Raw genomic sequence first — 22,397 nt, forward strand, 5'->3', positions numbered from 1 at the left:
GTATGTCATAATCCCGTATGCACTAAATACAGAATCCATTAGCTTTAAATGATTATTTGTAGTAATCCAATAGCAACCAATTACTTGTTATTGAAATTAATGTTTGTTATGTATAATCAAAAGGATGATTATATTTTGCAATATGGTCCAAAATTGTGAAAATCCATAATTTTTTGCTATAAAAACAATTTGCAAGTTCCGGTATTAACCAACTGTAAAATATAAAAAAATTTTATTATAAAAACACTGCAGCGGCAATATGGTCCAAAATTGTAAAAATCCATAATTTTTTGCTATAAAAACAGTTTGCAGGTTCCGGTATTAACCAAAACTGTAAAACTTAATTTTTTTCATTATAAAACCTCTGCAGGGGCAATATGGTCCAAAATTGTGAAAATCCATAATTTTTTGCTATAAAACACTTTGCAGGTTCCGGTATTAACCAAAACTGTAAAAATTAATTTTTTTTTATTATAAAAACACTGCAGGGGCAATATGGTCCAAAATTGTGAAATCCATAATTTTTTTGCTATAAAAACAGTTTGTAGGTTCCGGTATTAACCAAAACTGTAAAAATTAAATTTTTATTATAAAAACTCTGCAGGGGCAATATGGTCAAAAAATGTGAAAATCCATAATTTTTTGCAATAAAAAAAAGTTTGCAGGTTCCGGTATTAACCAAAACTAGAAAAATTAAAAAAAAATTATTATAAAAACACTGCAGGGGCGATACGGTCCAAAATTGTGAAAATCCATAATTTTTTGCTATAAAAACAGTTTGCAGAATCCGGCAATAACCAAAACTTTAAAAATTGAACTTGTTTTATTATAAAAACACTACAGGGGCAATATGGTCTAAAATTATGAAATCCATAATTTTTTGTTATAAAGTGTGCAGGATCCAGTTTGAACCAAAATGTAAAAATTGATTTTTTTTTACTATACCAAAACTGCTCAGGGGCAATATGGTACAAAAATGTGAAAATCCTTAATTTTTTTGCTATAAAAACAGTTTGAAAGGTCCGATATTGACTAAAACTACCATAAAAACACTGTGCAGCGCAATAGTGTCCAAAAATGTGAAAATCAATAAAGGATTTGATATATGTAAATAAATAATTCAGTTGATATTGAGGCCCAGTAAAAACGTAATGGGTTTCATATATGTAAATTGGGATAAATAATAAAATTGCTTTTGGACTTAATCGACTAATACCAATTTTTACATTTCAATATTTCCTTCTGCCTTTGACGTTACCTAGTTACCTTCCAGCAAGTTACTGATCGCAAATAAACAGCCTACCCCTCAGAGTTGGTCAAGAAACATCTAAGAAGCGATGAGTTTTCAGGTAATTGAATTCTTCCTGTGGCCTCACTTTATTGATATCAAATTTTAATTAGAAACGTTGTCACACGATTCCTTCAATTTGTATAAATGTCAATCAATGGTTTTAATTTGATCCAAATTTTGTACTGTTTTAAAGTGTTATTATTCAAGAACTGGGCGATTGAAAAAGTTTACCATGTTAAATCCTATGCACATAAGGTGTTTGAGGATTTTTTTTTAATTTGTTTATTTCAGTTATGATACATGACCACTTCGCACCTGCAAAACGAAATTCTTAGCAATGTTGGAAGTGATTAGGAGCCTGGGGTAGTCTCGTCCAACATCACAAAGTTGGTCAAGAAACATCCAAAGAGCAGTGTATGTGCAGGTAATTGAATTTCTTCCTTTGATCTCATTTCTGTGAAACATCCAGGTGACGTCTTTGATCAATTCACAGTTCATAATCCACCACAGTTCAATTTAGTTATTATTCTTAGTAATTTTCTGTAGAAACATGGTTTACAATATTTATGTGGCTGAATAATTATCATAATGGTTTCTAGGATGATGCACTTCACGAAAACAGTAATAGTAATCTTTTATGTTAAGTTTGTTTCTGTGATATCATTTTACTTGAAGAATGGAAACTTCATAGTGGACAAAATAACGAACAGGGGAGGAACACTAGACTAATATTGACCCATATTTTTTTAAATTATCGAACAAATTGCTCCTATTTTAATGTAGTCCAATTTGTAGGGATTTTACTTTTCATACCATACTGAATGTTCAATGTCGTATCAAATTTTACATGTTGGGATGAATATCTTTTACAACAGATCCTTACAAAAAGATGGACAAGTCTTGGATGGGAACTGATAGACACAAAAAGCCTTACATCGATGGAGTTGCAACATTTTTGGATTATGCAGTCCGCAATTTGAAGATCTCGATGAATATGGACCCACTAGATTCCAAAATAAAAATAAAAATTCCATGTCCGTGTATTAATTGTGTAAACCACATAAGTCTTCATGTGTCAGAAGTAGATCATCACTTATTCAGATATGGAATTGATCAAAACTATACAAAATGGATTAAGCATGGAGAAGAAGAGGACCAACAAAGAAATGTTTCGTTTAATGACAACTACTCAATGAACACAACATATGTCGATGAATCCATGAGCTTCACAATAGGAATTCCAACGGATGCTGAAGATACAGTAGACATGGTTAAAGCCACAGAAGAAACTTTCATAGGAGATCATGTCAAATTTCAAAAACTAATTGAAGATTCTGAGAAACCACTATACAAAGGGTGTCGTAACTTCACAAAGTTGTCTGCAGTTGTGCAACTCCTAAACTTGAAGAGTAAGTATGGAGTTTCAGATAAGTGCTTTACTGAAACATTAGTTTTGATAAAGAAGATGTTAGCCGAAGGTAACGAAATGTTGAGTAGTACCTATGAGGCTAAGAAAGCAATGAAAGCAATGGGTTCAGGGTATACAAAGATACATGCATGTATCAATGACTGCATTCTTTACAGGAACGAGTACAAAGATGTGAAAGTATGTCCCACTTGTGGGAAATCAAGATGGAAGGTCGATGAGAAAGAAAAAATTATATATGAAAATATCCCGGCAAAAGTGTTATGGTATTTTCCCATTATCCCGAGAATGAAACGACTATTTCAATCAAATACAATAGCACAAAATTTAAAATGGCATGCCACCGATAGAATACATAACGATGTTTTACGTCACCCAGTAGATACACCCGCATGAGCTGCCATAGATAAACGATATCCTGAATTTGCTAATGATCCAAGAAATCTACGACTAGGCATTTCGGCTGACGGGGTCGACGTGAATAGAGGAAATAGGAATCATAGTGTATGGCCTATTTTGACTGTCATTTACAACCTTCCACCATGGTTGTGTATGAAAAGAAAGTTTATCATGCTCTCGTTATTGATCTCAGGAACACCAGGAAATGATATTGAGGTTTTTTTAGCACCTTTGATCGATGATTTGCAACTCTTATTCGATGTTGGAGTCGAAACATATGATGCATCTTCAAAGGATATGTTTACTCTACGTGCAGTTGTGTTATGGACGATAAATGATTACCCCGCTCTTGGTACATTATGTGGTTGTCCTTACAGCGGATACAAAGGTTGTGTAGTGTGTGGGGAACAAACGCATTGTATTAGACTTCCTAAATCAAAGAAGCAGAGCTATGCTGGTCACAGACGATATCTACCATATAAGCATCCTTTTAGAAGTCAAAGACATGCGTTCAATGGAGAACAAGAGTTCAGAACTGCTCCAGAACCTTTGAGTGGTGAAGAAATATTTAACAATGTCAAATATGTTATAAATAAATGGGGAAAGGGAGCTAATAATAAGGAATCAGACATCCAAAAAACTTTGACAGGAAGAGGTGGGAAGATAAAAAGAAAAAAAAGAACATCAAAAGAAGTGTGTTATTCAGATGTTAGCAACAAAGAAAACACATATTGGAAGAAATATAATATATGGTATCGACGTCTTAGGTATTGGCAGCATAATCTTGTCCATCATTGTATAGATTTTATGCATGTCGAAAAGAATGTAGGTGAGAGTCTAGTTGGAACAATGCTCAACATTCCTGGCAAAACAAAAGATGGATTGCAGGCTCGATTGGATTTGGCACATTTTGGGTTAAAGCCAGAGTTACAAGTTCATATTGAAGGCAACAAAACCACACTTCCAGCAGCAAGTTACACATTAACAACAGAGGAAAAAACCATGTTTTGTGAAACATTATACAATTTAAGGGTTCCACAAGGGTATTGTTCTAATTTTTCTAGTTTGGTGAGTCTAAAGGATAGGAAGCTTATCGGACTTAAATCACATGACTATCACATGCTCATGCAACAATTTTTGCCTATCGCAATACGGTCTATTATGCCGAAATCCACAAGGGATGCTATTACCAGATTTTGTTTCATTTTCAAATCAATATGTAGCAAAGAAATAAAAGTTAAGGAGCTCGATAAGTTGCAACAAGAATTATGTGTCACATTGTGCCTGCTTGAGAAATATTTTCCTCCATCATTTTTTGATGTTATGGTTCATTTAACTGTGCATCTAATTAGGGAAGTAAAATTATGTGGTCCAGTATGCTTTCGATGGATGTATCCATTCGAAAGGTGTATGAAGGTTATTAAGGGGCACGTGCGGAATAAAAATAAACCAGAAGGTTGCATTGCAGAAGAGAATATTGCAGAAGAGACAATTGAGTTTTTAAGTGAATTCCAAAAAAATATGAATATTGTTGGTATTCCACTTGAGAAGCATAACAACTTTGGAAATCATATTGATGACTATAGTATTTCTCTTAGGGATGGCACTCCAATATCAGCATGTCGATCGGTTCAAGTTTCTCCGGACCTCTTCATCAAAGCACATTTCTATGTAATGCAAAATACAACTGAAGTTGTACCATATATTAAGTAAGTATTATTTACCTGTATGTATTTATTTTAAAATTTTATAATATCGTGTATCTAATATAATAATAATCAATGCATTTGCAGTCGACACAAGGCATTTCTGAGAAACCAACACCCTTTTAAACGAAATGCATGGCTAGAGAATGAGCACATTAAAATGTTTGGTCAATAGTTACGAGAGGAGGTACATTATTTTCATATTGAAATTATTTTTTTCTTTGTTGTATATGAGTTGAAGCTTATCCTTCTAATATGATTTAGGTTGAAAAAGAGTTATTGGTCTCAAAAGAAAGTGTATCAAAGACCATTAGGTGGATTTCACATGGACCAAACACCAATGTACTGAAATACGATGCGTATGACATCAATGGATATACATTTCGTACAAAATGTCGTGAAGGTAAAGTTCATCAGAACAGCGGGATTAGTGTAGTGGCAACTGACACGCATATTTCTAATGAAGTTGTAACCTATGACCAAAACTCTTATTATGGGGTTGTAAAAGAGATATGGGTAATAGATTATCATTTTAAAAAAATTCCTCTTTTCATGTGTGACTGGGTTGACAATAAAAACGGAGTCAAGAAGGATCCGGTTGGGTACACCTTGGTTGAACTTGGTAGGTTAGGCCACAAAGATGATCCATTCATATTGGCCTCACAAGCACGACAAGTGTTCTACGTTACAGACCAACTGAATAAAAAATGGTCAATTGTCTTTATGACACCTCCCAAAAATTATAGAGATACGTATGACGATGTCGATGAGGAATTTAGTACTGTACTTTTTCCTCACAATGACAATATATTGCCACGTGTAGATCCACTTGACTTGTGTAAAGAATCACGGAATGATTATTTTCGGACTGACTGTCCGGGTATAGTCATACATAAGGTATAAATTTCTCATTCACATTCTAATTCTTGCATTTGTTTTATTTCAACTGTGAACATCCCATGATTTACATGTTTATAAGTAATATTTTTGCTACATTTTTCTGAGTCTAATGATTTCATTTGTTTGTATCAGGCACATGAGAATCCTTGATCCTGGTGTTATTAATTTTACGTTTTGTTGTCTGGTGCTCGATACCCCAAAGTTGGTTGTCTGAAAGAGAAAAAAAAAGTTTCTTTGAAATTTGCTCGAATGAGTGCATGCTTGTTGGCAGTTGCTACTAGGTCTCCCTGAAAAAATTGTCAATTGCTTGATGTATATTAATTAGAATTAAAACTCCTTTGTCTCATTTATGTTTTAACCCAAAATTGACAATAATACCCTTATTGCTAAACTATTTGTTTTTAACAAAATTGTGGATTAATGATCGAGAACTCTAATTATAAGAGTGTACTTTGTTTTTCTCTCGTTGTAATTATACTATTCCAAGTTCTGTGTTAGCAATTTAATTTAATATAATTTAGTTTCTATTCAAATTTTATGAATTTATAATTTTTTATTTCATCAATGATCAATTAAACCATCATTATATTTACTTTGACTATTTTTGCAAAAGATGTTTAGAGTTCAACTATTAAACATTGGCAAAAGAATAATTATGGTCACATGTTTTCTTTTTGTGTTACATAACAAAATATTCACTTTTCGACACCCCATATAGTAGAACATGGCGGTATAATAATACTTATACGCAAATGTTTTAATTTCTTTTATCATGAAAATTCTTCATTTTCGACACACATAAGAATTAAACGGTAACCATGAAATACTAATAGTGATATGTTCTTTTTTCACGACAACTGTTTACTTTTAGTCGCACGTAAAAATTAAACCGTAATCATACAACACTTCTAGTTCAAGGTTCTTCTTTCATTAAATCGTAACCATATAATACTTATAGTACTTGTTTTTTTCCTTTAAAACATGGTTGTAGAATACTAAAAGTCACATGTTTTTTTTAAGATTATTAATATTTTTTACTTGTAATCACACATATGAAATAAATAAATGTCCACAAAGTACTAACAGTCATATATTTTTTTTCTTGTATCATGACTATTGTTAACTATTAAACAAGCATAAGATATTAAATCATGACTATGTGTTCTAAAAATTTGTAATAAAATACTCACAGTCATATGTTTTGTATTTAACAAAAGATTTTTTTTTTTGTTTTTTTTTTTGCTTTTACACACCTAATAATTTAATCAGTGACAATTAAATACTTATAATCAATTTTTTACTTTAATAATGACTATATTTTACTTTTATACACACACCAAATTGTAAAAAGTAACAATAAATTATTTATAGTTACAAGTATTTTCTTTTTTCACGAACATGATTTACCTTTTAGCCACACATAACATCTTTCACTGTGACTATAACATACTTATAGTTATACATTTTTTTTCTTTTATCATGACAAATTTTTATTTTTAGACACACATAATACACTAAACATGACCATAAAGTACTTATAGTAACTTGTTTGGTTGCTCTTAATCAATGTGTAATAAATGTTATAGTAGGGACACACAAATAATTAATGTGACCATATATTGCCTTTTAGTTATGTTGCATTCAAATGTCAAAATTTGCTCCATGATACAGCCACATACACATTTGTTTCATGTGACCATATAATAATATATTGTCTCTTAAAAAAACCATCACAAAGTTTTTCCATATATCTGACAAACATGTGGCGGATGGTGACATTTGGCCTCATTTTTCCGGTGTGGCTAATAATTGTCACATTTGTTATGTTTAAACGTGTCTAAATGTTTCAACTATATTACTAATGGTCATGAAATATAACTTAAAATGTCACTACAACAACGACAGAATTTTAGCAATAACCTTTAGACACAGTTTTAGTCAAAAGTGTGGCTGGGTGGTTTTGGCAAAAGTGTGACCATAGGTCATTTTTGTACTAGTGTATACCGCAAACTTGTCATTTTTTTGTCGGTTTTGCGCTTTAATAGCAGGTTTCCAGGTTACCAATTATTTTTTGCAAAAAACCCTTATGTTGCCAAATATTTTGCATAAAAACCCTTAACGTTTAAACATATAAAATATAAATATATGTTAATCTAAATTTGATAAAACTAAATAGTTTTTAAAAATTTAAATGTCAAAAGTGTATATTAAACAAATATAAATTTTACTGGACATATATTATGAAAAATATGATACAATTATTTCTGAAATACAAACCTTTTAAACATATAAAATATTTTTATTTTCCTTTTAAAAAAAATTAATTGAATTTAATTAACGTCATATTATTCATATGTTTAAATATTTTAGGATATTTAATTAATAGCTAATAGACGTTTTTTAATTTTGATTTTAAAAATTTTAATATTAATTAAAGAATATATTCAAATTTTGATAAAACTAGGTAACTTTTTAAAAATTTAAATATAAAATGTTTATATCGAACCAATATAATGTATGTAAAGCTAAAAATATATTTCAGTTTTGGTTCCATAATATAATTAAGACTTATATTAATTTCATATAAACTTTTGACAATTGAATTTTTAAAAACCATTTAGTTTTATCAAATTTTGAGTATATATTTGTTTTTATAATTTTATAATCTTAATGGGCTTTTTGCAAAATATTTGTAAACATAAGGGTTTTAGCAAAAAATAATTTATGGTAACATGCTATTACAGGTAAAAAAGGCAAAACCGTAAAAAAATAAAATAAATAAATAACAAGTTTGTGGCATAAACGAACCAAAATTTTGTTGAAAGGTAAAACTGACATTTTCTGGCAAACTTAAGGTTTTTTATGACATTATCCCTATAATGAAATTTCACCTTTAAATAGTTCCACGTGATATGATTTTAGATCCAACTTTTTTAGGTTTTATGTAGCTAGTCTAACACATAACCATTCTTTTCTGGAAAAATCTTCATTTTGGATCTAATTTTCAAATAGAGGTGGTATTATGATATCTCTTGGCCAATTTATAATTAATATTATTATAGAATATACAACATGTGTTATAAATTAACTAGGATTGATATGATTCTGGTTAATTGCACTTTTGGTCCTAAATATAGTGATTCTTGGGCATGACAGACTCTTGACCAAATAAGTCATCCTTTCAGACCTTATGAGGGGTCTTAAATAATAAAAATGTGGTCTTGGTGCTTAGTTTTCCTCCATGCATGCTATAGAGGGTCTTAAGGTATGAAGAATTTGGGATTTTCTGTATTAAGCACTTAATGGTCATGTAAAGTCGTAAAGTTGGAAACTTTATGACTCTTAGTGGTATTCTGGCCTTGGATCTGATAGTTATACATGAGAGATTAATGCATTAAACTCTTGTTGAGAAAATGGGAAGTCTAGGCGTACACCCTGTGTAATCTAGAGTACGCAGTGCGTACATGGTCAATCTACCAACTGCGGTCGAAGCTTTAGTATGCACCGTGTACCTACGTAGAACGCCCCGCGTACGACCCCTAAGACGACTCGGTTGAGTTGAATCGGCTGGCTTGAGTCGTTGGGGTTGACTCAATTGACTTGTTGATTTTGACCAGTTTTGACCAAGGGTATTTTTGGGAAATGTTATTAATATAGATTGGGAAATGTTTTAAAATTTAGGGTTTGGATTGAGCCGTTTGTGGGAGCTGGGAGCGATTCAAACTGCATTCAGATATTGAGGTGAGTTTTCCCTACTGGACTTACAGGTCACAGGAACCGAGGCCGGCCCATTGGATTGATATCTTGGTTTTACTGTATATTGCCATGCTTTAGTGACCTGGAAGATAGGATGTTGCTATGCATTAGTGATCTGTTAGATATGTATCCTAGTATATAGGATATTGGTATGCTGTAGTGATCTGTTAGATCTGTAGAACTACTTGTATATGATAGTTATTGATTTTTATGGTATATGTTGATATATGATGGTGTATGGGGTTTAGATGGTCCTGCTTTATGCTGAAGGCCAAGATATCCACGACGGTCCAGATAACTTAATGCCTACGAAACGAAAAAGTCAGGCCGAAGGCCTCGGTCCAGACAGACTGAAGGCCCAGTGAGGCGGCCCCATTATTCATGCTGAAGGCTCTGTATGCATGTTGTTGTTTGTTATGTTTATATGGTGGTAGTTTGGGGAACTCATTAAGTGTTGGCGTATATTTTTAATTTTTTTTTTGAGGTACTTTTAAGGACCGTGACAAGGCGAAGACGTGACCTTACACTTCCTTGGTTTATGTTGATTGGATCCTGGGAGACTCTGATTTTTAATAATGTTTTGAAAGCAATGGTTATGTAAACACTTCTTTTTAGAAAATGGATGGTTTTGAAAAGTTTAAATTTGTTGTGAATTTTAGACGTTATAGTCTCAAAAGATTTATACATATTAGAATGTCTGGAATAACATTTGTCATAAAAATTGCTCATTTAATATATAGAAACGGGTTTTATTATACATTTGAAGTCTCATAAATTTGAGAATATTACCAAAATAGTTCCAAAGCCAACCAAAATTTATATTTATTACTTAAGAGTGGGTATAGAATCCCTGCAAAATTTTTAGGATTTTTGGATATATTTAACTATTTATTATAATTTATAGCCTAAAAAAAGCTATAAATTTTGATTAAATAATAAGAAGTCATAAAAACGTTTGAAAAATTAATAATAATAGTTTCTAACCTTTATCTGGTTTGTGTAAAATTTCAAAGATTTTTGGAATATAAAAAATCAAGTTTTATGAATTTTTTAACGGTGAGATTAGTGGTTAGAACTTAGTATCACGAAATCATGAACACCTGGATTAGAACTCGAGACCTCCCATCTAAAAGGCAAAGCCTCTACCAGGTAGACTTGTCCCACATTGGCATGAATTTATCACGATTAATAACGCAAAAATAAAAACAATTATCAAACAGTATCCAAAAGTTAATAAAATTTATTTTCTAGTTCTAACAGTAGTCATGAGCTTTCAGGTAAATTTTCTTACTTAATGGAAAAATAGCAAATGTTCCAAGAAAATTTCCCAAAATATTTTAACGTCTATTTTATAGTGTCATGAAGTTGGAAAAATAAAATACTAAAACGTCATTTTATATAGCAAAACCTGGTTTTATAAATTACCTATGTTTAGTTCCAAGAGAGTCAAAATAATTACTAAATAGTAGCGAAACACTATCTAAAATTTTCCAAAATTTATTTCTATAACTTTCCAGTTCATCTGGTCCTCCTATTAAAATATGAGAATTTATGGGTGTGTATTAAATTTAATTGCAGTTTTACTTTAACTAATCATTAAAAATATGATTAAATTTCAAAGAGTGCTGAAAAATCATGAAAATATTATTACGATCACATCTAACCGAAATTGTGATGTTTGTAACCTTTCAAGTTATTTGGATGAGCCTAGCATGGTTTTCAAATTTTATAATGATTAAAGGTACAAAAATCAAAATAAATATCAGTGTCCAAATCTAATGAAAATTTATTTGTTAGGACTCATAATATCAACACTATATATATGTTGAGTGCTTTTTGACCTTGGGAACTATTTTCTTTTGATTTTTCACTCTAAAAGTTAATAATTTTGTATTAAATAAAAAATACACTTAAATCTCAAAATTTCCAGAAAATCTCTTCATGACATTCTTAAACATAGAATAATCGGACATAGTTATTTAAGGACATTTATTTAGATGCATTTTTGAATAAATGAGTCCATGATTATTATTAAATCACATTTTTTTTGCACGTTTGAGGAATCCATGAAAACTAAATCTATGAACAATATATCAATCACATGCAATCTGATTCAAAGCACATGTAGCAAGTTAAAATATTTTTTTGGTAGTTTAGAAAAGATTTACATACAAAAGATTCAAAATAAGGAAGGTGCCTGGGTGTAGTTCTATTGAGGTCAATGGAAATGTTTATGAGTTTCTTGTTGGAGATGCTTCTCATCCTGAAATGAATGATATTTATCTCAGTTTGAACACATTGTTCAAACTGTCATTTGTGTTTAAGAAATATGACGTGGAGCTAGTTAATTTGGTGTTGTTTGTTATGTTTATATAGTGGTAGTTTGGGGAACTCAATAAGCGTTGACATACAGTTTTAATTTTATTCAGGTACTTCTGAGGATCGTGGCAAGGCGAAGACGTGACCATACACATCCTTGATTTATGTTGATTGGATCTTGGGAGACTCTGATTTTTAATAATGTTTTGAAGACAATTGTTATATAAACACTTCTTTTTAGAAAATGGATGGTTTTGAAAAATTTAAATTTTTTGTGATTTTTTAGACGTTACAGTCTCAATAGATTTTATACATATTAGAATGATTGCAATAACATTTGTCATAAAAATTACCCATTTAATATATACAAACGGATCTTATTATAAATTTTAAGTCTCATATATTTGAGAATACTAACAAAATAGTTCCAAAACAAAACACAATTTATATTTATTACTTAAGAGTGGGTATAGAGTCCCTACAGATTATTAGGATTTTTGGATATGTTTAACCATTTATTATAATTTATATCTTAAAAAAGCAATAAAATATGATTAAATAATAAGACGTCATAAAAACGTTTGAAAATTTTATCATTATAGTTTCTAACCTTTATATGGGTTGTGTAAAATTTCAAAGATTTATGGAAATATCAAAACTTAAGTTTTATGAATTTATTATGATTTCTTTTTAAAGGTGAGATTAGTTGTTAGAAATTAATATCACGAAATCATCAACGCCTGAATTAGAACTCGAGACCTCCCATCCAAAAGACAAAGCCTCTACTAAATGGGCTAGTCCTAAATTGGTCTGAATTTATCATGATTAATAACACATAAATAAAAATAATTATCAAAAACTATCCAAATAGTATCCAAAAATTATTAAACTTTATTTTTTGGTTCTAACAATATTCATGAGCTTTTAGGTAAAAATTTTAATTCATGGGAAAATAGCAAATGTTCCAAGAAAAATTTCCAAAATATTTTTACGTCTGTTTTATAGTGTCATGAAGTTGGAAAAAAAAAATACTAACACGTCATTTGATATAACAAAACTTGGTTTTATAAATTACCTATGTTTAGTTTTACCAAAGTCAAAATGATTACTAAATAGCACTGGAACAGTATCTAAACTTTTCCAAAATTTATTTCTATAACTTTCCATATTATATGGTCCTACTATTAAAATATGAGAATTTATGGATGTTTATTAAATTTATTTTCATTTTTACTTAAACTAATCAATAAAAATATGATTAAATATCAAACAGTGCTGAAAAATCTTGAAAATGTTATTACGATCACATCTAACCCAAATTGTGATGTTTGTATATTTTCAAGTTATTTCGATGAGCCTAGACTGGTTTTCAAATTTTATAATGATTGAAGGCACAAAGATCGAAAGAAATATTAGTGTGCAAATCTTATGAAAATTTATTTGAAGTGTCTAAGACTCATAATAGCAGCCTTGTAGAAGTTGAGTGCTTTTTGACCTAGGGAACTATTTTCTTTCGATTTTTCACTCTAGAACTTAATAATTTTGTATTAAATAAAAGAAAATACACATAAATGTCAAAATTTCCAGAAAATCTCTTCATGCCATTCTTAAACATAGAAAAATCGGACTTAGTTATATGAGGACATTTAGATACAAAAGACTCAAAACAAGAAAGGAGCCTGGGTGTAGTTCTATTGAGGTCAATGGAAATGTTTATGAGTTTCTTGTTGGAGATGCTTCTCGTCCTGAAATGAATGATATTTATCTCAGTTTGAACACATTGTTCAAACTGTCATTTGTGTTTAAGAAATATGACGTGGAGCTAGTTAATTTGGTAATTTCAATAAATTCTTGACATGATTAAATCTGTTGTAAGCCCATGGATTGAGATATAGCAGCTTTATCTTTGGCCTTTCAAGAAGAGAATCAGGTGTTATTTCAATCAGGAATTCCACTTGAAGAAGATAAAGTTCAAGAAACAAGAGCAAATGTCATCACCATAATCCTTTATCAATGCAGGATCGTCACATGCTTTCATGTTAATAGATAGTTTTGCATAGTAAATCACTGAATGGGATATTATTTGTGTTGTTTTGATTTAATTACGATCTTCCTGAACATTGTTGATTTTATTTGTAAAAATCAGAGATTGTCAAATTAAATTAGTTCACCTAGTTACATGTTGATTGGTATGCATTTAACCCTTTTTTTTATAACCTTTTGAGGTTCAAACATTATTCAATATGTCTTTTGGCTTGCCTTCATAAATCATACGTACTAAATCATATTGCTTGAACAGATAAAAATAACGAATTAATTAAACACAAGAAACTAGGTTCATTATTTAGCTTGCCTTTGTAACTCATATGTGTTGATTAGTAGACAACTAAATCTCATAAGCAGTAGGAAAAATTGTTTTACATTCTAAAGCGTTTAGCAGTATTGCATTAGTAATACAAAAATTTACAAAAGCTCCATGAATGGTTTTGTGGTCCCTCACCTTGCTACAGTTAATGTTAAATGTTCATCAACTAAATTATGCTGCAGGGGCATAGTCGTAATCTCCATCATCATCATCCCCATCTCCTTCAAACCTGGCTGCTGGTGTATAGTAGTAGTCACCATCATTCTTCTCCATGTTCGCATGGCTTCTATCCCACCACCCTCTGATTGACTTTGTGACAGACGACATTTTCTTGATGACAGACTATGATGAAATGTTGAGGTTGTGGTTGTGAGTAGGAAAGAAACTGGCATATTTATGATCAAGAGAAGTAAATTGGGCATGTTTTCACATAGGTCTACCCACGAGAATAAGTGTGGAGTTATGATGAAATGGTGTGCCTCACGTATATGAGGGCACCTATTTGTAAAAATTTCAGCGATCATATCAGAAGAAATGTATGGAGTTTGATAGTGGCCCACAAAAGAAAAATGTTTAGAGTTTGATGGGCATCTTTTTTCTCAGAAGAAATGACAGAAAAGGATCGATTTTGCACTCATATTGACAGGAATTTATCAAAACGTTGAAGTGTGGAGTCATTACCAATGAATGTGCGTGACATAATATGGCTGACAGGTCATCCAGCCACATAAGACTGTCAGGTGACACATCAGCAGGGTGGATTCTTTGATCATTGCCATGTCATTCTGCAAAGTCGGGGAAGTAAATACGATCACGTTACTTAGAAATCATATTTAGTCTTAAAGATCAATTTTTGTATAAGTTTTCTTGTAATATTAGTTTGATTTGTCCAAAACAATCTGTATTTTATTAAACAGATCTTAAAAAAGGTGATTGTTATTACAATATTTTTATCCTTTTCCAGAAGTTTAAAGACAGAATATAAGTATTTTGACACTTGTGTTATGATTTGCCTCTTGAGGCAGGTTGCATTTGACCTTTATGATGAAATGTCACTTTTTAAATAGCTCCACTTGATATGATTTTAGATCCAACTTTTTTAGCTTTTATGTAGCTAGTCTAACACAGGACCATTGGTTTCGGGAATAATCTTCATTTTGGATCTAATTTTCAAATAGAAGGGCTATTATGATATTACTTGGCCAATTTATTAATATTCTTATAGAATATACAACATGTGTAATAAACTAACTAGGGTTGATTTGGTTATGGTTAATGATATTCAAGTATTCAACAAGAGTAAATGTTCATTACCAAAGGGCTTCTAGCCCACCAATATCCGGTGTTGCCATCCCTCTTTGAGGTTGAGGGTTCAAGTCCTGTCGTGGACGTAGGTGGATTTAAGGTGTAGTTTAGGAGTAGGTGATCATAATATCTTTGATGGTGACATTTGTGGTGACCAATGAAAGAATACTGAATATTTCCTTATAGAAAACCTTACACAATTACACATACAACCATTATTCCAGACTGACCAAATGGAGCCTCTACTACAGACAATCATTTGATGAAAAATCGATCTGGCTTTTGAATTAAGGAATAGCTTAGGACGATCTGTAATCTGGACTTTTCTTAGTGTAATTACTTCACAAATTCATGAGACTTTCTAGTTTGATCATAATTGTTCTGTACACATGTTAGCAACATGTGTCTGCAATGTTACACCTGTTGTTCAAGAACTACCGAGTTACAATGCTCCGGTGGTAGAAAAGATATAATAGACCATTTGAAATTGTCGATTACTAGAAATTTTATGATTCTTGATTTCTAGTCTAATAAACCAACAACTGAGTAGCATATATACTTTTACACAGTATAACCATTATCAACTCTTGGCCAAGTAGCACCATTGCACTAGTACTACCAAAATCTATAAAAGTTCTGCAAACATAAATTCTATTGAGGTTATTAATGGCAATGTTGATGAGTTTCTTGCTGGAGATGCTTCTCATCCTGCAATGCAAGATGTTTATTTCAGTTTGAACACATCTGTGTAAGAGAATTATGATATGGAGCTAGATATTACGGTTTTAATAAATTTTTGATGACCAGATTAAATCAGTTGTAAGCCCATGGGTTGAGATAGTTTTGGCCAGTAAATCACCAAAGGAGGTATTATTAGTGTTGTTTTGATTTGCTTAGGATGCTCCTGAACATTGTTGATCATTTTATTTGTAAAAATCAGGGAATGTCAAATTCATGCATCAGGTTACATGTTGATTCGTATGCATTAACCCTTTTTTTTATAAACTTTTCAGGTTCAAACATAGCTGAATATGTCTTTTGGCTTGCCTTAATAAAACACACATAGTAAATCATATTGCTTGAACAGATAAAAATAACGAAGAAATTCAACATATGAAACTAGGATCATCATATGTCTTTGCCTTTATAATTCATACATGTTGATTAGTAAACAACTACATCTCATAAGCAGTAGAAAAAATAGTGTTACATACTAAACCATTTAGCTGTATTGCTTTAGTAATACAAAAACCCACAAATAGGTTTGTGGTCCCTCAGTATGGCTACCGTTATGCATTTGTCAACAGTAGAGTTAATGTTAAATTTTCATTAATTAAATCATGCTGCAGGGGCATAGTCGTAATCTCCATCATCATCATCCCCATCTCCTTCTAACCTGGCTGCTGGAGTATAGTAGTAGCCGCTATCATTCTTCTCCATGTTAGCATGACTCCTACCCAACCACCCTCTGATTGACTTTGTGACAGACGACATTTCCTTGATGACAGACTATGAAGAAATGTTGAGGTTGTGGTTGTGAGTAGGAAAGAAACTGAGAAGCCATGCATATTTATGAGCAAGAGAAGTAAACTGGGCAAGTTTTCACATAAGTCTATCCACGAAAATAAGTGTGGAGTTCTGATCAAATGCTGTGCCTCATGTATATGTGGGCCCCTATTTTTAAAAAGTTCAGCAGACATATCAGAAGAAATGTATGGAGTTTGATGTGTGGCCCACAAGAGAAAAATGTTTAGTGTTTGATGGGCATCTTTTTTCTCAGAAGAAATGATAGAAAAGGATGTTACACTCATATTGCCAGGAATCTATCAAAAAGTTGAAGTGTGGAGTCGTTACCAATGGATGTGCAAGACATAACAAGGTTGACATGTCATCCAGCCACATAAGACTGTCAGGTGACACATCAGCTGGGTGGATTCTTTGATCATTGCCATGTCATTCAGCAAAGTCGGGGAAGTAAATACGATCACGTTACTTAGAAAGCATATTTAGTCTTAAAAGATCAACTTTATTATAAGTTTTCTTGTAATATTAATTTTGTCCAAAACAATATGTATTTTATTAAACAGATCTTAAAAAAGGTGATTGTTATTATAATATATTTATCACTCTCTTTTCCATAAATTTAAAGATAGAATATAAGTAATTTGACTCTTGTATGATGATTTTTCTCTTGAGACATGTTGCACTTGACCTTTATAACGAATGTATAATGTCATAAAAAGCCTTAAATTTAGAAGAAAATATTGGTTTTACCGTTCTATAGATTTTTTGTTTGTGTATACCGCAAACTTGTCATTTTTTTGTCGGTTTTGCGCTTTAATAGTAGGTTTCCAGGTTACCAATTATTTTTTGCAAAAAACCCTTATGTTGCCAAGTATTTTGCATAAAAACCCTTAAGGTTTTAAACATATAAAATATAAATATATATTAATCTAAATTTGATAAAACTAAATAGTTTTTAAAAATTTAAATGTCAAAAGTGTATACTAAACAAATATAAATTTTACTGGACATATATTATGAAAAATATGATACAATATTATTTCTGAAATACAAACCTTTTAAACATATAAAATATTTTTATTTTCCTTTTAAAAAAATTAATTGAATTTAATTAATGTCGTATTATTCATATGTTTAAATATTTTAGGATATTTAATTAATAGCTAATAGACGTTTTTTAATTTTGATTTTAAAAATTTTAATATTAATTAAAGAATATATTCAAATTTTGATAAAACTAGGTAAATTTTTAAAAAATTAAAGATAAAATGTTTATATCGAACCAATATAATGTATGTAAATCTAAAAATATATTTCAGTTTTGGTTCCATAATATAATTAAGACTTATATTAATTTGATATAAACTTTTGACAATTGAATTTTTAAAAACCATTTAGTTTTATCAAATTTTGAATATATATTTGTTTTTAAAATTTTATAATCTTAATGGGCTTTTTGCAAAATATTTGTAAACATAAGGTTTTTCGCAAAAAATAATTTATGGTAACATGCTATTACAGGTAAGAAAGGCAAAACCGTAAAAAAATAAAATAAATAAATAACAAGTTTGTGACATAAACGAACCAAAATTTTGTTGAAAGGTAAAACTGACATTTTCTGGCAAACTTAAGGTTTTTTATGACATTAACCCTATAATGAAATTTCACCTTTAAATAGTTCCACGTGATATGATTTTAGATCCAACTTTTTTAGGTTTTATGTAGCTAGTCTAACACATAACCATTCTTTTCTGGAAAAATCTTCATTTTGGATCTAATTTTCAAATAGAGGTGGTATTATGATATCTCTTGGCCAATTTATAATTAATATTATTATAGAATGTACAACATGTGTTATAAATTAACTAGGATTGATATGATTCTGGTTAATTGCACTTTTGGTCCCAAATATAGTGATTCTTGGGCATGACAGGCTCTTGACCAAATAAGTCATCCTTTCAGACCTTATGAGGGGTCTTAAATAATAAAAATGTGGTCTTGGTGCTTAGTTTTCCTCCATGCATGCTATAGAGGGTCTTAAGGTATGAAGAAGTTGGGATTTTCTGTATTAAGCACTTAATGGACATGTAAAGTCGTAAAGTTGGAAACTTTATGACTCTTAGTGGTATTCTGGCCTTGGATCTGATAGTTATACATGAGAGATTAATGCATTAAACTCTTGTTGAGAAAATGGGATGTCTAGGCGTACACCCTGTGTAATCTAGAGTACGTAGTGCGTACATGGTCAATCTACCGACTGCGGTCAAAGCTTTAGTATGCACCGTGTACCTACGTAGTACGCCCCGCGTACGACCCCTAAGACGACTCGGTTGAGTTGAATCGGCTGGCTTGATTCGTTGGGGTTGACTCAATTGACTTGTTGATTTTGACCAGTTTTGGCCAAGGGTATTTTGGGGAAATGTTATTAATATAGATTGGGAAATGTTTTAAAATTTAGGGTTTGGGTTGAGCCGTTTGTGGGAGCTGGGAGCGATTCAAACTGCATTCAGATATTGAGGTGAGTTTTCCCTACTGGACTTACAGGTCACAGGAACCGAGGCCGGCCCATTGGATTGATATCTTGGTTTTACTGTATATTGCCATGCTTTAGTGACCTGGAAGATAGGATGTTGCTATGCATTAGTGATCTGTTAGATATGTATCCTAGTATATAGGATATTGGTATGCTGTAGTGATCTGTTAGATCTGTAGAACTACTTGTATATGATAGTTATTGATTTTTATGGTATATGTTGATATATGATGGTGTATGGGGTTTAGATGGTCCTGCTTTATGCTGAAGGCCAAGATATCCACGACGGTCCAGATAACTTAATGCCTACGAAACGAAAAAGTCAGGCCGAAGGCCTCGGTCCAGACAGACTGAAGGCCTAGTGAGGCGGCCCCATTATTCATGCTGAAGGCTCTGTATGCATGTTGTTGTTTGTTATGTTTATATGGTGGTAGTTTGGGGAACTCATTAAGTGTTGGCGTATATTTTTAATTTTTTTTCAGGTACTTTTAAGGACCGTGACAAGGCGAAGACGTGACCTTACACATCCTTGGTTTATGTTGATTGGATCCTGGGAGACTTTGATTTTTAATAATGTTTTGAAAGCAATGGTTATGTAAACACTTCTTTTTAGAAAATGGATGGTTTTGAAAAGTTTAAATTTGTTGTGAATTTTAGACGTTATAGTCTCAAAAGATTTTATACATATTAGAATGTCTGGAATAACATTTGTCATAAAAATTGCTCATTTAATATATAGAAACGGGTTTTATTATACATTTAAAGACTCATAAATTTGAGAATATTACCAAAATAGTTCCAAAGCCAACCAAAATTTATATTTATTACTTAAGAGTGGGTATAGAATCCCTGCAAATTTTTTAGGATTTTTGGATATATTTAACTATTTATTATAATTTATAGCCTAAAAAAAGCTATAAATTTTGATTAAATAATAAGAAGTCATAAAAACGTTTGAAAAATTAATAATAATAGTTTCTAATCTTTATCTGGTTTGTGTAAAATTTCAAAGATTTTTGGAATATAAAAAATCAAGTTTTATGAATTTTTTTAACGGTGAGATTAGTGGCTAGAAGTTAGTATCACGAAATCATCAACACCTGGATTAGAACTCGAGACCTCCCATCTAAAAGGCAAAGCCTCTACCAGGTAGACTTGTCCCACATTGGCATGAATTTATCACGATTAATAACGCAAAAATAAAAACAATTATCAAACAGTATCCAAAAGTTAATAAAATTTATTTTCTAGTTCTAACAGTAGTCATGAGCTTTCAGGTAATTTTTCTTACTTAATGGAAAAATAGCAAATGTTCCAAGAAAATTTCCGAAAATATTTTTACGTCTATTTTATAGTGTCATGAAGTTGGAAAAATAAAATACTAAAACGTCATTTTATATAGCAAAACCTGGTTTTATAAATTACCTATGTTTAGTTCCAAGAGAGTCAAAATAATTACTAAATAGTAGCGAAACACTATCTAAAATTTTCCAAAATTTATTTCTATAACTTTCCAGTTCATCTGGTCCTCCTATTAAAATATGAGAATTTATGGGTGTGTATTAAATTTAATTGCAGTTTTACTTTAACTAATCATTAAAAATATGATTAAATTTCAAAGAGTGCTGAAAAATCATGAAAATATTATTACGATCACATCTAACCGAAATTGTGATGTTTGTAACCTTTCAAGTTATTTGGATGAGCCTAGCATGGTTTTCAAATTTTATAATGATTAAAGGTACAAAAATCAAAATAAATATCAGTGTCCAAATCTAATGAAAATTTATTTGTTAGGACTCATAATATCAACACTATATATATGTTGAGTGCTTTTTGACCTTGGGAACTATTTTCTTTTGATTTTTCACTCTAAAAGTTAATAATTTTGTATTAAATAAAAAATACACTTAAATCTCAAAATTTCCAGAAAATCTCTTCATGACATTCTTAAACATAGAATAATCGGACATAGTTATTTAAGGACATTTATTTAGATGCATTTTTGAATAAATGAGTCCATGATTATTATTAAATCACATTTTTTTTTGCACGTTTGAGGAATCCATGAAAACTAAATCTATGAACAATATATCAATCACATGCAATCTGATTCAAAGCACATGTAGCAAGTTAAAATATTTTTTTGGTAGTTTAGAAAAGATTTACATACAAAAGATTCAAAATAAGGAAGGTGCCTGGGTGTAGTTCTATTGAGGTCAATGGAAATGTTTATGAGTTTCTTGTTGGAGATGCTTCTCATCCTGAAATGAATGATATTTATCTCAGTTTGAACACATTGTTCAAACTGTCATTTGTGTTTAAGAAATATGACGTGGAGCTAGTTAATTTGGTGTTGTTTGTTATGTTTATATAGTGGTAGTTTGGGGAACTCAATAAGCGTTGACATACAGTTTTAATTTTATTCAGGTACTTCTGAGGATCGTGGCAAGGCGAAGACGTGACCATACACATCCTTGATTTATGTTGATTGGATCTTGGGAGACTCTGATTTTTAATAATGTTTTGAAGACAATTGTTATATAAACACTTCTTTTTAGAAAATGGATGGTTTTGAAAAATTTAAATTTTTTGTGATTTTTTAGACGTTACAGTCTCAATAGATTTTATACATATTAGAATGATTGCAATAACATTTGTCATAAAAATTACCCATTTAATATATACAAACGGATCTTATTATAAATTTTAAGTCTCATATATTTGAGAATACTAACAAAATAGTTCCAAAACAAAACACAATTTATATTTATTACTTAAGAGTGGGTATAGAGTCCCTACAGATTATTAGGATTTTTGGATATGTTTAACCATTTATTATAATTTATATCTTAAAAAAGCAATAAAATATG

The 22,397-nt window shown here is 30.9% G+C and overlaps 2 protein-coding genes across 2 annotated transcripts; both read left to right on the forward strand.

Moving 5' to 3' along the window:
• The first annotated feature begins 2,180 nt into the window (after window positions 1–2,180).
• Window positions 2,181–3,113, forward strand: LOC145050256 (uncharacterized). The gene has a single exon (XM_078998537.1). The coding sequence runs from the start codon at window positions 2,181–2,183 to the stop codon at window positions 3,111–3,113; it is 933 nt and encodes a 310-aa protein (XP_078854663.1).
• A 174-nt stretch (window positions 3,114–3,287) lies between these two features.
• LOC145050257 (uncharacterized) lies at window positions 3,288–5,872 on the forward strand. The gene is made up of 4 exons (XM_078998538.1): window positions 3,288–4,825; window positions 4,910–4,919; window positions 5,087–5,719; window positions 5,855–5,872. The coding sequence occupies exons 1-4, from the start codon at window positions 3,288–3,290 to the stop codon at window positions 5,870–5,872; spliced, it is 2,199 nt and encodes a 732-aa protein (XP_078854664.1).
• The last annotated feature ends 16,525 nt before the right edge of the window (window positions 5,873–22,397 follow it).

This window comes from Lactuca serriola, chromosome 5, assembly GCF_051521515.1.
Source record: "Lactuca serriola cultivar US96UC23 chromosome 5, Lser_US96UC23_V15, whole genome shotgun sequence".
NCBI classification, from domain to species: Eukaryota; Viridiplantae; Streptophyta; class Magnoliopsida; order Asterales; family Asteraceae; genus Lactuca; species Lactuca serriola.

What these genes read in the sequence shown, in the direction of transcription:
- LOC145050257 (XM_078998538.1), top strand. Translation starts at nt 3,288, where the DNA reads ATGCTCTCGTTATTGATCTCAGGAACACCAGGAAATGATATTGAGGTT.
- LOC145050256 (XM_078998537.1), top strand. Translation starts at nt 2,181, where the DNA reads ATGGACAAGTCTTGGATGGGAACTGATAGACACAAAAAGCCTTACATC.